Raw genomic sequence first — 12,391 nt, forward strand, 5'->3', positions numbered from 1 at the left:
GCAACCAGCACCAGAACGAGAGGACACAGTCTCAAGCTGTGCCAGGGGAAGTTTAGGCTGGAGGTGAGGCGAAAGTTCTTCCCAGAGAGAGTTGTTAGCCTTTGGAATGTGCTGCCCAGGGAGGCGGTGGAGTCACCATCCCTGGAGGTGCTCAAAAAGGGATTGGATGTGGCACTTGGAGCCATGGTTTAGTAGTGATGAGGTGTTGGGTGACAGGTTGGACTTGATGATCTTTGAGGTCTTTTCCAACCTTAATGATTCTATGATTCTAAAGCTAAACAGGCTACAGCTCAAGTACACCAAACAATTGCATCCAGCTTGGTATCAATCAAGTCTTCTCCCCACCCAAAAATGTTATTCCTCCACAGGTGCTGACTCCAAGAAACAATAAATTGTTTTACCCAGCAGCGATGAGGTCCTACCACGTTGGGTCTGGATCCTTCTTTGCTTGAAAACTTTCTTTTGTTTCTGTAACCTCTGTTGAAAAAGCAATCATGAATGAAAAAAAAAAAGAGAAAAAGGGGAACTTCCCAACCAATTTTGTCAATTCTGACAATATGCAAAGCATTAACTTATCCTTTGAAGCTATCAATGAGAAATGAAAATGCATTCCCAACAGTCTCATTCTGTGGAAGCTGCCAGGTTCACTTCAACTTAAAGCAGCCTGGGGTCTTAGAGAACTCTGGGTTTTAAAGAGAAGAAACAAATGTTGGTATTAGATGTGTATGAAAGTTCAAAATGCTTCTTATGTAGCTGAAATACTCAACTGGGCTGGACAGGTACTTAACCCCAAAGGGAAACAGCACATAATCAGTGCAAACACATCAGGTCAATCACTGTTTTAGTCTGTGTCCTGCTCTTCAGCCCTTTTCCCTCCTGTCTGTTAACCCCCAGCACTATTCCCTCCTCCAACACCTCATCAGATATGTGATGCTGGCTGAAGCTTTTCCAGCACTCACAGGTAAGCTCATGACTTCAGACATCCCAGGCACAAATGCCGCTTCACCTTTAAGATGCTGCCTTCCAAAGCCAGCTAACAACAGGGGAACCTACTTGTGCTTGAGTTGTGCCTTCTGGGTTAGGGACTGAATTAACATTCCCTGCACAAACTCTTCACTGCACTATTGCTCACATTTTTTTGCCCATCTCTTCTCAACACAGACTTCTGCATTATTGCATTTCAGTCAGCCCAAACCAAATTTTGACCCTAGCTAATTTTTCTTCTTCAATGCACAATATCACATAGGCAGGCATCATAGGATCATAAAGGGAAAAAAGAGAGAGAGAGAAATGTTATCTTGCTGGCTGAAGCATTCATCATCTTTTGATAGAATTCTTTTCATTTCCAGGAGATTTCATTACAAAAATCTTTGCTTTTTCTTTTTTTTTTTTCCACAGGGGCACTCAGAGGTAAATCAAAGAAGTCTCCTGCCTGTGTAGCACAGCCTGGATGACCTGGAGCCTGATTTTGTTCCTTTTATTAATAGACAAGCTGATGTTGGAAAGAAATTGGGTTTTCCACTGAAGTTGTTTGGGACTGGGGTAATACATCACTACATCATTTTATACCTTCCAGCTTAGCACTGAAGTGATTTTGAGGTCTTCAGCAATTGCATGCCTTTTCTCAAGATCACTTCTCTGGTTACAGGGTCTGAATCCAGGTTTGGATAACAAATTCAACCCCATGCTTGTCTGCTTCTTCAAAACCATCACTCTTGAAGGCCCCTAGCTAGATTTCCTCCACATCATGGTGTTCAGGAATGGTCTCTCTCCACCATCTAACAATGTCTGTGATCCCACTTATTTTTAGCATTATAAAGGCATCTGATGCTCCAGCTTTGGATAACTGTGAACCTGAAATCTGCAGCTCAGCTCTTTAGTGATTCTAAGGCTTGCCTTCTTTTTGTCTTGATTGCTGCAACCAGACTGATCCATACTTGGAGTAAGACCTACTCGTAACTCTTGGACTGAATCTGTCACTGAGCTTCTAACAGTTGTTCTGGTTGAGCATCTTGGCTTATCTCAAGAGTTCAGTCCCATGGCAGGGCAACTGGGGAGGGCAATTCCATGGAAGAGGGTACAGGAGAATGGGAGTGCTGAGACTTGCTGCTTTCTCTTTGGGGGAACCTGAGCAGGATTAGAGAACGAACTCAAGCCGCGAGTGCCAAGATGGCAAATGCTGATGCACAGCAGCCTCCATCCCAGGGCTGTTGGCTACACTGCTGTCAGGCTGCTACTGACACATCAGAGAGCCCCTCTCAAAGTACCTGACACAAAGGCAGCACCACATCAAACTGCCACAGCACCTCAGGTCCCCTATGTCAGCCACTGTCACCCACAGCCATGGTGACAAGCTGGGAGTTCAGCAGAGGCAGCATTTACAAGCCCAGAGCACCCAGCAGACACCAGCATGCCAGTTCTCACATCAAGTCCGTGTTTCTGAGCCTCAAAGACCATACGCCGAAGCACAGGGAGGGTAGAAGACCTACAGTCTCCTTGGTCTCACATGTATCACCACCTGAAAAAGCTGCAACTCAGGGACAAGAGGAGAGCTGGATCTTTTTCAGAGCTCAGGCTCTGGAAGAACAAGAGTACTCTCCCTCCTCAACACAGCATATCCAGGCCAACGTGGCATGCACATTTCCTGATGAAGGCAATCATTCACTTGCACAAATTGTGGAAACTACTGAGCTGAATAACTAGCTGCATGGCTCAGGATGTGAGCAATCACTCAAAGCCTATATATAGTGATGACTCACCAGCCAACAACAACGATTCATAAAACTCCTTTGTAAAATTACTTGGATAATAACTTCTGCTGCAGGGGATTTTTCACTGGATGCTGCATGATATTAATACAGATGAAAAGAAAACTATCCTGGGAATCAATAAAAGCCCTTTTTGTTTTGACTGACTGTCTCCTTTATAAACCAAGCCAAACCAAAACAGATGTAACTTTGTTCAAAGTTACTTACAAATCTTTGTTGACAGTAACTGGAGACAAAACACTTACCTTCTACAGAGACTTCTGATTTGATTGGTTCAGCTGGCTCTTAAATGAAGAAGAAAACAGAAGTTAATTGAATAGAAATAAAGGGAGAGCTTACAGCAGCCTTCCAGTACCTGAAGGGGGTCTACAAGAAAGCTGGGAAGGGACTTTTTATAAGGGCTTGTAGTGATAGGGTGGGAGGGAATGGATTGAAGCTTGATGAGGGCAGATTTAGGCTGGAGATTAGGAAGAAATTCTTCAGTGAGGCTGGTGAGACACTGGAACAGGTAGATGTCCCCACCCTGGAGGTGTTCAAGGCCAGGCTGGATGAGGCCTTGAGCAACCTGGGCTGGTGGAAAGTGTCCCTGTCTATGGCAGGGGAGTTGGAACTGGATGACCTTTAAGGTCCCTTTCAGCCTAAACTCTTTTATGAATCTATGAATCAGAAAAGCAGCTTAGAAAAATGAAGGAAATTAAGGTTTCTCTGAGAAAGTGTCTCCTTTATTCTATTAAGGCACAAATAGCTTTGCCTGAGATAAATGTGTGCAACTTTCTAGAGAGTCTGCAGCAAAACCATAAAAAATACCCAAACACTTATTACATTGCACTGCCTAAACTCTTCCAAGTATGGTTCACTGCAGCACACATATCACTGAGACCCAGCAGAACACAATGTGCACTTGCACAGGATACACCAAGTGTGAAACAGCTTTACTCAAGCTGCTCACATATAAAACTGTAGGTTTTGAAGAGAGAGAACACTCCTAACACTTCTGGTTGCTATTGTCTTCAATGGTGGGTATGTGTATCTTGGGGGTGAGTGTAGAGTAGAGTAGAGTAGAGTAGAGTAGAGTAGAGTAGAATTAACCAGGTAGGAAGAGTCCTTTGAGATCATCAAGTCCAACCCAACACTACCTAATCAACTAAACCATGGCACCAAGCACCCCATCCAGTCTCTTCCTAAACACTCCAGTGATGGTGACTCCACCACCTTTCCATTACCCATGTTGATGGATTGTGGAAGGCAGGTGCTGGGAAAGCCATTTAATTTCTGGCACTGCAGGTGAGGTAAGGACAGATGGGCTACAGCAACTCCCTGAGCATCAGCAGCTGTTTTCCCCACCTCCCCCCATCTCCAAATGTAAACAGAGAAGCCAGTAGTTTCCTTTGTCATGATTTCTATCATAAGGTGTCCCTTACTCTTAAAATGCTTCCTGAGTGCTCTCCCTTAGTTTCCCAGCTTCTCTGACTAACAGTTTGTTCAGACAATTGCAGAAGTCTTTCCCCACATTGCACCAACTTGGGACAGACATTTCAAGAGGTCTGTGAACATTCAGAAACTATATTGAGTCCAAAGGAAGTTGCTCAACTCCATTTACTTGGGCTATCCATAGCACAAAGCTAAGTTCTCCAGTCAGACTATGGTGGGTGTGTGCAGTCTAGACAGTCTAGCAGGGGCTGTGCAGAGGGCAGGGATTCCATTAAGGTCCCATTCTAAGTTCTTAACTGTTACACAGGCAAGCTGCAGTGGGCTGAACATCTATCTGGTGCAGACACACACGTCCTTTTGAGTAGGGATCATTAATAACTGGATTCTGAATTGCCTTTATATATTGCCCCCTTCTAATTCTTCTTCTCAGCTCACTCATCATCTGCAAAAATCAAATCATGGAATATGCCAATGACACAGCTTGAAGGAAGCAATGGCTCTTTCTATTAATCTATTAATATTTAATAGCTATAAAAGTCACTGTCACACACCATCTCTCAAACTAAAATGGCTCATCAGGAGCACTACAGACCCAGGACATGACTACTAATATCATCTGCCAGTAAGACCCAGAACTCCACACCCTAACCCTCCTGCAAGGACATGCACCACACTGTCTCACCTGCTGGTACTGGTGCTGGTACTGCTTCTGGTATTGGTACTGGTACTGGTGCTGCTGCTGGCACTGGTATTGCTGGTGCTTCTGCTGCTTCTTCAGCTTTTTCCATCAGCTCTAAAATTAGACATGATGATCACTGCTTAACTTCACAATGAAAATGGTCCACATGTAACACAAGGGCAACTTTTACTTATTGAATCTGCAAGTCCTGAAACTTGTTGCATGAACAGGCTACCAACATTCATGTGTGAGCTGCTCTTCAGTATTTTTGATGACAGAAAAGAAACCATTCCCTATCACACCTGCAAGCACCAAACATTTCCTTTTAAGTTCCCTCCTGTTCTTCCTCAGGAGAAAGTATCATTACCTATGAAGAGCAGGCTCAGAGAGCAGTAAGCTCAGAGCCTTTCAATCCTTCATCTTGGTATCTATCAGTATCAGATCATTTTGATCATAATTAATACATGGATAATGAATTATCTTCAGTGGCCAGTCTGCTCCTCCAGTGATGGAAGAAGGTCAGGTCTCTGGGCTGCTCTTATTAGCTACACCAACCCGCCATGGCCAGGGATGCCTCTCAACTAGAGTTGGCTTCTCAAGACCTCATCCAGCTTGGCCTTGAACACCCCCAGAGAGAAGGCAGCCACAACTTCCCTAGGCAGCCTATGCCAGAGTCTCACCACCCTCATCCTGAGAAAACTTCTTCCTAAGATCCAGTCTAAACCTACTCTCCCTCAGTTTAAAACCATTCCCCCTTCAGGTCGTTGTACTCTGCCTGTCTAAACTCTCCAGAAAACAGAATTTTTCATTGGAATACAGCTGTGCAGCAAACAGAACGTTCTTAGTAAGTAACCTCTGCTGTGATGCACCTGAACCTAAAATGTAGCACTGCCATGTAAGTCTGTCACTCACTCAGGGTACTAAATAACCCCATGCAGCACTACAGGCTGGGGTCGGAGTGGCTGGAGAGCAGCCAGACAGAAAGGGACCTGGGGAGGCTGGTTGATAGTAGGCTGAATATGAGCCAGCAGTGTGCCCAGGTGGCCAAGAAGGCAAATGGCATCCTGGCCTGTATCAGAAATAGTGTGGCCAGCAGGAGCAGGGAAGTCATTCTGCCCCTGTACTCAGCACTGGTTAGGCCACACCTTGAGTACTGTGTCCAGTTCTGAGCCCCTCAGTTTAAGAAGGACATCGAGACTCTGGAACGTGTCCAGAGAAGGGCAACAAGGCTGGGGAGAGGCCTTGAGAACAGCCCTCTGAGGAGAGGCTGAGGGAACTGGGGCTGTTTGGCCTGGAGAAGAGGAGGCTCAGGGGAGATCTTATTGCTCTCTACAGCTACCTGAAGGGAGGTTGTAGACAGGTGGGGGTTGGTCTCTTCTCCCAGGCAATCAGCACCAGAAGAAGAGGACACAGTCTCAAGCTGCACCAGGGAAAGTTTAGGTTCGAGGTGAGGAGAAAGTTCTTCCCAGAGAGAGTTGTTAGCCATTGGGATGTGCTGCCCAGGGAGGTGGTGGAGTCACTGTCCCTGGAGGTGTTCAAGAGGGGACTGGATGTGGCACTTGAAGCCATGGTTTAGTAGTCATGAGGTGTTGGGTGACAGGTTGGACTTCATGATCTTTAAGATCTTTTCCAACCTATGACCTCTTTGGGACTCTGCAGCTGAAAAAAATCTACAATCAGTATCTTGTATTTTCATGTCAAAGTTAATGCTAATCTGATGCCATTCTGTATGTTTATCTCAGTGCTCAAGTTAATTGCAGCTGCAGATTTAGAAGTCTTACTGAGAGCGACAGACAGGAGCTAGACAAAGAACTTAACCACTGTGCAGCCTCTGCCACTGAGCCACAAATGTAGAAAATGAATCTTGGTAGGTCACAAAAATGGATTTGCCATCAGTGTCTCCCAAATACTTACGATTGTTTATCACAAGTCCTGGAATTGGCCTGCAGAAAAAAGGAATATATTTAATAAAGGAAGATTTCACTGATTCAAAAGTGCACTGCATGAGATGTCCCTCCCAAGGCAACCTCACCTAACCTTTGGTAACAAGTCATGCAGAAGAATAAACAGGAAATTGAAGTAAACAGAAGGAGCTGCCATAGCAACTCCTGGGCACCATGGTTTGCTTGCTAGCCTTTAGAAAAGCAATATACACAGAAAGATCTAAATCCTTCCCTTGGTCACCACTGACAAGGGAGTCACCTCTTCTTCAGACCTCAGTTAAATACATCAAGCAAGAGTCCTTTCAGCTGGAACAACACAACATGAGTCAGGGTTGACAATTCAGACCCTCCAGTAAAATACATTCAAGAAATTTCTGTCCCTCTGAAGATAACCTGCAGCTTCCACACTCTGAAGCCAGCTATGATTTGAGAAGTTGGATAAACTGCTAACATCTTACTATCAGTTCCTGATCTTCTACTTGCTGTGATTCCACTTTCAACTACTCTGCTTCAGGCATGCAAACAGATTTTGTACATAGCTGTGTGTATGGAAATACACACAAACAAATAAACTTCTCTCATGTTGTAAGTGGACAATGTTGTGGTTTTAAATACTGTAAACAAAAAAAAAGGCATTTTGAAGGGAAAAAAAACCATTTATCAAGGAGCTTAGAAAGTTCTTCCCAGAGAGAGTTGTCAGCCATTGGAATGGGCTGCCCAGGGAGGTGGTGGAGTCACCATCCCTGGAGGTGTTCAAAAAGGAATTGGATATGGCACTTGGTCCCATGGTTTGGTAGTCATGAGGTCTTAGGTGACAGATTGGACTTGATGATCTTTGAGGTCTTTTCCAACCTTATTGATTCTATGATTCTAATTATTTAACCAATATTAACGCTAATATTACTACAAAAGTCACAAAGAGTCAACAAGCTCTGACCTTGTCTTAATATTTGATCTTAGAAATGAGTGAGCAAGGCCCACAACCCTTCAGGACTCTGGTATATAATATGAATAGATTTCAACTTAAAAGACAGCTTGCTGTAACATGCCCTTGGTCACACTAAGTGGGGCATGTCTTCCAAAGAGTTGCCCTTTTCATTCATGCCATGAACCTCTGGGCTTCATTTGACCTGGTACATTGGTTTTGCACTATTTAAAGGTGCCCTGCAAACTTCTGTTCTTTCAAACCTCACTGTACAGCACCTGTACAACCTCACCGACGGCAGCTACGTACCGAACGATAGTGAACTTGATCGATTCTGGTGATTCCAAAATCTTCCTCATTGAGCTCATTTCCAGGTAACTGGGAGCTTTAAATTCCACACCAGGAGGCAACCCTTCCACCACCACACAGCCAGGGTAGTTAGTGATTTTCCTGTAGGGGACTTTCATAGAATCCACACCGATGGCTTCAGCTAAGGGAGAGAGAGGGCAAGTTAATGTTGAAGTCTACAGAGAATCACAGAATGTTAGGAGTTGGAAGGGACCTCCAGAGATCGAGTCTAACCCCCCTGCAAAGCAGGACCACTTAGGGCAGGTCACACAGGAATGCATCCAGGCAGGTTTTGAAGATCTCTAGAGGAGACTCCGCAACCTCTCTGTTGCAATTCCCCTGTCACCTTCATGCTAAAAGTGTTTTTCTCATGTTGAGATGGAATTTCCTGTGATTAAGACCATAGCCCCTCATCCTACCACTGGTTATCACAGAATAGAATAGAAATAGAATAGAACAAGAATAAGAATAGAACAAGAATAAGAATAGAATTAGAATAGAATTAACCAGGTTGTAAAAGACCTTTGAGGTCATTGAGTCCAACCTATCATCCAACACCATCTAATGAACTAAACCATGGCACCAAGTGCCTCATCCAGTCTCTTCTTAAACACTTCCAGTGATGGTGACTCCACCACCTCCCTGGGCAGCCCATCCCAATGGCCAATCTCTCTTCCTGTGAAGAACTTCTTCCTAACATCCTGTCAAACCTCCCCTGGCACAGCTTGAAACTGTGACCTGGTGATTCTGGTGCTGGTTGCCTGGGAGAAGAGACCAACCCCCATCACCCTGACAGCCACCCTTCAGCTATTTGGGTACATATTGAGGATTATATTGAAAATCCTCAGATGGTTAAGAAACTAAAGGCAAACCCAAGCTTTCTACTAGATCTGAACCCACAGAAATTCACTGGGCAATGAAACCATTGCAGGGCAAATGTTTTGGATTACACTCACGAACACTGCTACATGACTGGTAGTTAAAACTCCAGCTCTGACAGCTCAACACAAAGAACCCAAGTTCTGGTTTTACTTAAAAAGATACAGGACAGGATATCTAAGGAAATGGCTACTTTGAGTAAAACAAAGAGTTTCCTGCAATGCCACAAACAGCAATTCAACACAGCACTAGTGAAGGAGTTTCAGATAAACTCAGGCTGCTGTTGCTGTACAGTGCAAATACAAAACCAAACCAGAGAACTGTATACAGCAAGAGGTGAAGCTTCATTTGTTTAGATTACTCTAGTCCCAGGTGAGGATTATGTAAGCCTAAGAAGAATCATGGATTGCCAGAAATAAATACTTCACCCATGTTTACAGAGAGGAAAAAGGGAAGTGGAGAGGGAGCACAAAGCAATGCATTTGGATAGAAGGAGGAAGTTCTTTACAGTGAGAGTGGTGAAATAGTGGAACAGGTTGCCCAGGGATGTGGTTGAAGACATTCAAGATCAAACTGGACATGGCCCTGGGCAGCCTGATCTGGTTGGAGGTGTCCCTGCTCACTGCAGATGACCTTTGAGGGTCCCTTCCAAGTCAATGCAAGCTGTGCATCTGGATTCTCTGAGGACTGTTTGTTTCCAACACCAAGCCTCTCGCACCACTTCCGCGAAGCCAAAGCTCACCATTCATGCACCACTCTCACAGGTGTTATTTTGACAGCTGCACAGATCATTCACAGTAATTTTGCTATATGAACACCATTAACTGCATTCACACCTAGGGGAAAAATGGGGAGCAAGAAGCAATTACCAAATTTCCGGCTGAAAAGGTCGTTGACTTCCTCTCGCAAGTGTCTGGCTCGTTCTGCCTTCCGCAGCCGCTCGCTTTCATCATCTGCCAGAAATGATGGCAATAGCATCAGGATCACACAAGTTTGGCTTCCCTCCCCTCCCCTTTAAACCTTTAAGAGGGACAGGGATCTGCTGGAGAGGTGGCCAAGAAGGCCACCGGCATCCTGGCCTGTATCAGGAACAGTGTGGCCAGCAGGACCAGGGAGGTCATTCTGCCCTGTACTCAGCACTGGTTAGGCCACACCTTGAGTCCTGTGTCCAGTTCTGGGCCCTTCAGTTTAGGAAAGATGTTGAGTTGCTGAAATGTGTCCAGAGGAGGGCAACAAAGCTGGGGAGGGGTTTGGAGCACAGCCCTGTGAGGAGAGGCTGAGGGAGCTGGGGTTGCGTAGCCTTGAGATTCTTGAACCTGACCAGAAAAGGGCAACGAGGCTGGGGAGAGGCCTTGAGCACAAGTCCTATGAGGAGAGGCTGAGGGAGCTGGGGTTGCTTAGCCTGGAGAAGAGGAGGCTCAGGGGAGACCTTATTGCTCTCTACAACTACCTGAAGGGAGGCTGTAGCCAGGAGGGGGTTGGTCTCTTCTCACAGGCAACCAGTACCAGAACAAGAGGACACAGTCTCAAGCTGCGCCAGGGGAAGTTTAGGCTGGAGGTGAGGAGAAAGTTCCTCCCAGAGAGAGTTGTTAGCCATTGGAATGTGCTGGTCAGGGAGGTGGTGGAGTCCCCATCCCTGGAGGTGTTCAAGAGGGGATTGGATGTGGCACTTGAAGCCATGGTTTAGTAGTGATGAGGTGTTGGGTGACAGGTTGGACTTGATGATCTTTGAGGTCTTTTCCAACCTTATTGATCCTATGACTCTGTAACACATGCCTGAGAAAACGGTCATCAGTGTCAAGACAAGGCAGGTGGAGCTGCATGGTTATTTAGTTCAGTCCAAGTACTTATCTCTTGAAATTGTCAAGAAAACTTCAAACCAGTATTCAATTTATTGCATGAGAATACAGGGAAAAACGTGGATGCCTCTTAACTAGGGCCTGGACCAAGAATATTCTAGAGGTGGCGCTGAATTCACAAGCCTTACAAAACAGTTAATATCTTCATCAAAACCAGAATGCCAAGTTGCGCTCTTTGTTGACTGTGCTTGTAATGCACAGTGAAGCAGCAGGAGGAAAAAGCTTCATTGGACTAAACACATCACATGAAGAATATAAAGCACAAGTAAGATGTGAAAGCAAGCAGTATACACACCTGACAGAGTTACTTGGATGATGTTCAAATCTTCGGAAGGATCGGTTTTGCTCACCACTCTGTTTGTGGTGGTGCTTGCTGTGTTTGCCGCACCAGATGAAGTTCTTTTGTCTGTAATTACAAAAATTTCTGCAAAAAAACATTTGTAGAGAGCCCAGAATCTTGACTGTTTTATAGATAACACTAGCACAGTAATATAGGTAAAGAAAATAATAGCAGACCCAGTTCCATTTTCACAAGCAGCTTCCTGTAAGAGCTATTTAAAACGCTCTGTCCTTGCATTTCAAGAGGAGAAAGAGGTAGAGAATGTTAATCTTTACTTAGCTGCTTTTCTACAAAGAATATTAAGAGTAGAAGAAAAACAAACCAACCAAACCAACATCAAAACCCCACCCAAAGTGTATGTGGAACATGTATTTTAGTACTTTTATTAACACAGGAATCCTAGCCCTTGCAGTTAATTTATTAATGCCTGCTGAGCCATTCACCAAAGAAATCCCTCACTTACAGATGGGAGCCTCAGTGCCCAGGGGCACAAACTAGCGTGGTGCAAGTATGGCCTGCATCAGAAACAGTGTGGCCAGCAGGAGCAGGGAGGTCATTCTGCCCCTGTACTCAGCACTGGTTAGGCCACACCTTGAGTCCTGTGTCCAGTTCTGGGCTCCTCAATTTAAGAAGGACATTGAGACTCTTGAACGTGTCCAGAGAAAGGCAACGAGGCTGGGGAGAGGCCTTGAGTGCAACCCCTACGAAGAGAGGCTGAGGGAGCTGGGATTGTTTAGCCTGCAGAAGAGGAGGCTCAGGGGAACCTTATTGCTCTCTGCAACTACCTGAAGGGTGGTTGTAGCCAGGAGGGGGTTGGTCTCTTTTCCCAGGCAACCAGCACCAGAACGAGAGGACACAGTCTCAAGCTGTGCCAGGGGAAGTTTAGGCTGGAGGTGAGGAGAAAGTTCTTTCCAGAGAGAGTTGTTAGCCATTGGAATGTGCTGCCCAGGGAGGTGGTGGAGTCCCCATCCCTGGAGGTGTTCAAGAGGGGATTGGATGTGGCACTTGAAGCCATGGGTTAGTAGTCATGCGGTGTTAGGTGACAAGTTGGACACTTGATGATCTCTGAAGTCTTTTCCAACCTCATTGATTCTACAGTAACTCAGAGTTTTGCCAGCCCATAATAACAGACATTTATATGAACCAAAACACATAATCCAAGACCTGCCTGGGACAATTTTCTGCTGGTTATCTGCATTCCTATTTGTGGAGCACTTGT

At 45.2% G+C, this 12,391-nt stretch overlaps 1 protein-coding gene across 1 annotated transcript in view; it reads right to left on the reverse strand.

Moving 5' to 3' along the window:
* Positions 1-210: 210 nt before the first annotated feature.
* Positions 211-12,391, reverse strand: part of GTF2I (general transcription factor IIi) — a 71,620-nt gene continuing 59,439 nt past the window's right edge. Inside the window, exons 35-41 of the mRNA XM_054166987.1 lie at positions 11,128-11,238; positions 9,843-9,926; positions 8,056-8,236; positions 6,793-6,821; positions 4,882-4,992; positions 3,014-3,052; positions 211-477 (exon numbers count right to left, since the gene is read on the reverse strand). Of these exons, the coding sequence (XP_054022962.1) occupies positions 419-477; positions 3,014-3,052; positions 4,882-4,992; positions 6,793-6,821; positions 8,056-8,236; positions 9,843-9,926; positions 11,128-11,238 (614 nt within the window). The 3' untranslated portion in view covers positions 211-418. The remainder of the gene's footprint in view (positions 478-3,013; positions 3,053-4,881; positions 4,993-6,792; positions 6,822-8,055; positions 8,237-9,842; positions 9,927-11,127; positions 11,239-12,391) is intronic.

This window comes from Dryobates pubescens, chromosome 13 (genome assembly GCF_014839835.1).
Source record: "Dryobates pubescens isolate bDryPub1 chromosome 13, bDryPub1.pri, whole genome shotgun sequence".
NCBI lineage: Eukaryota > Metazoa > Chordata > Aves > Piciformes > Picidae > Dryobates > Dryobates pubescens.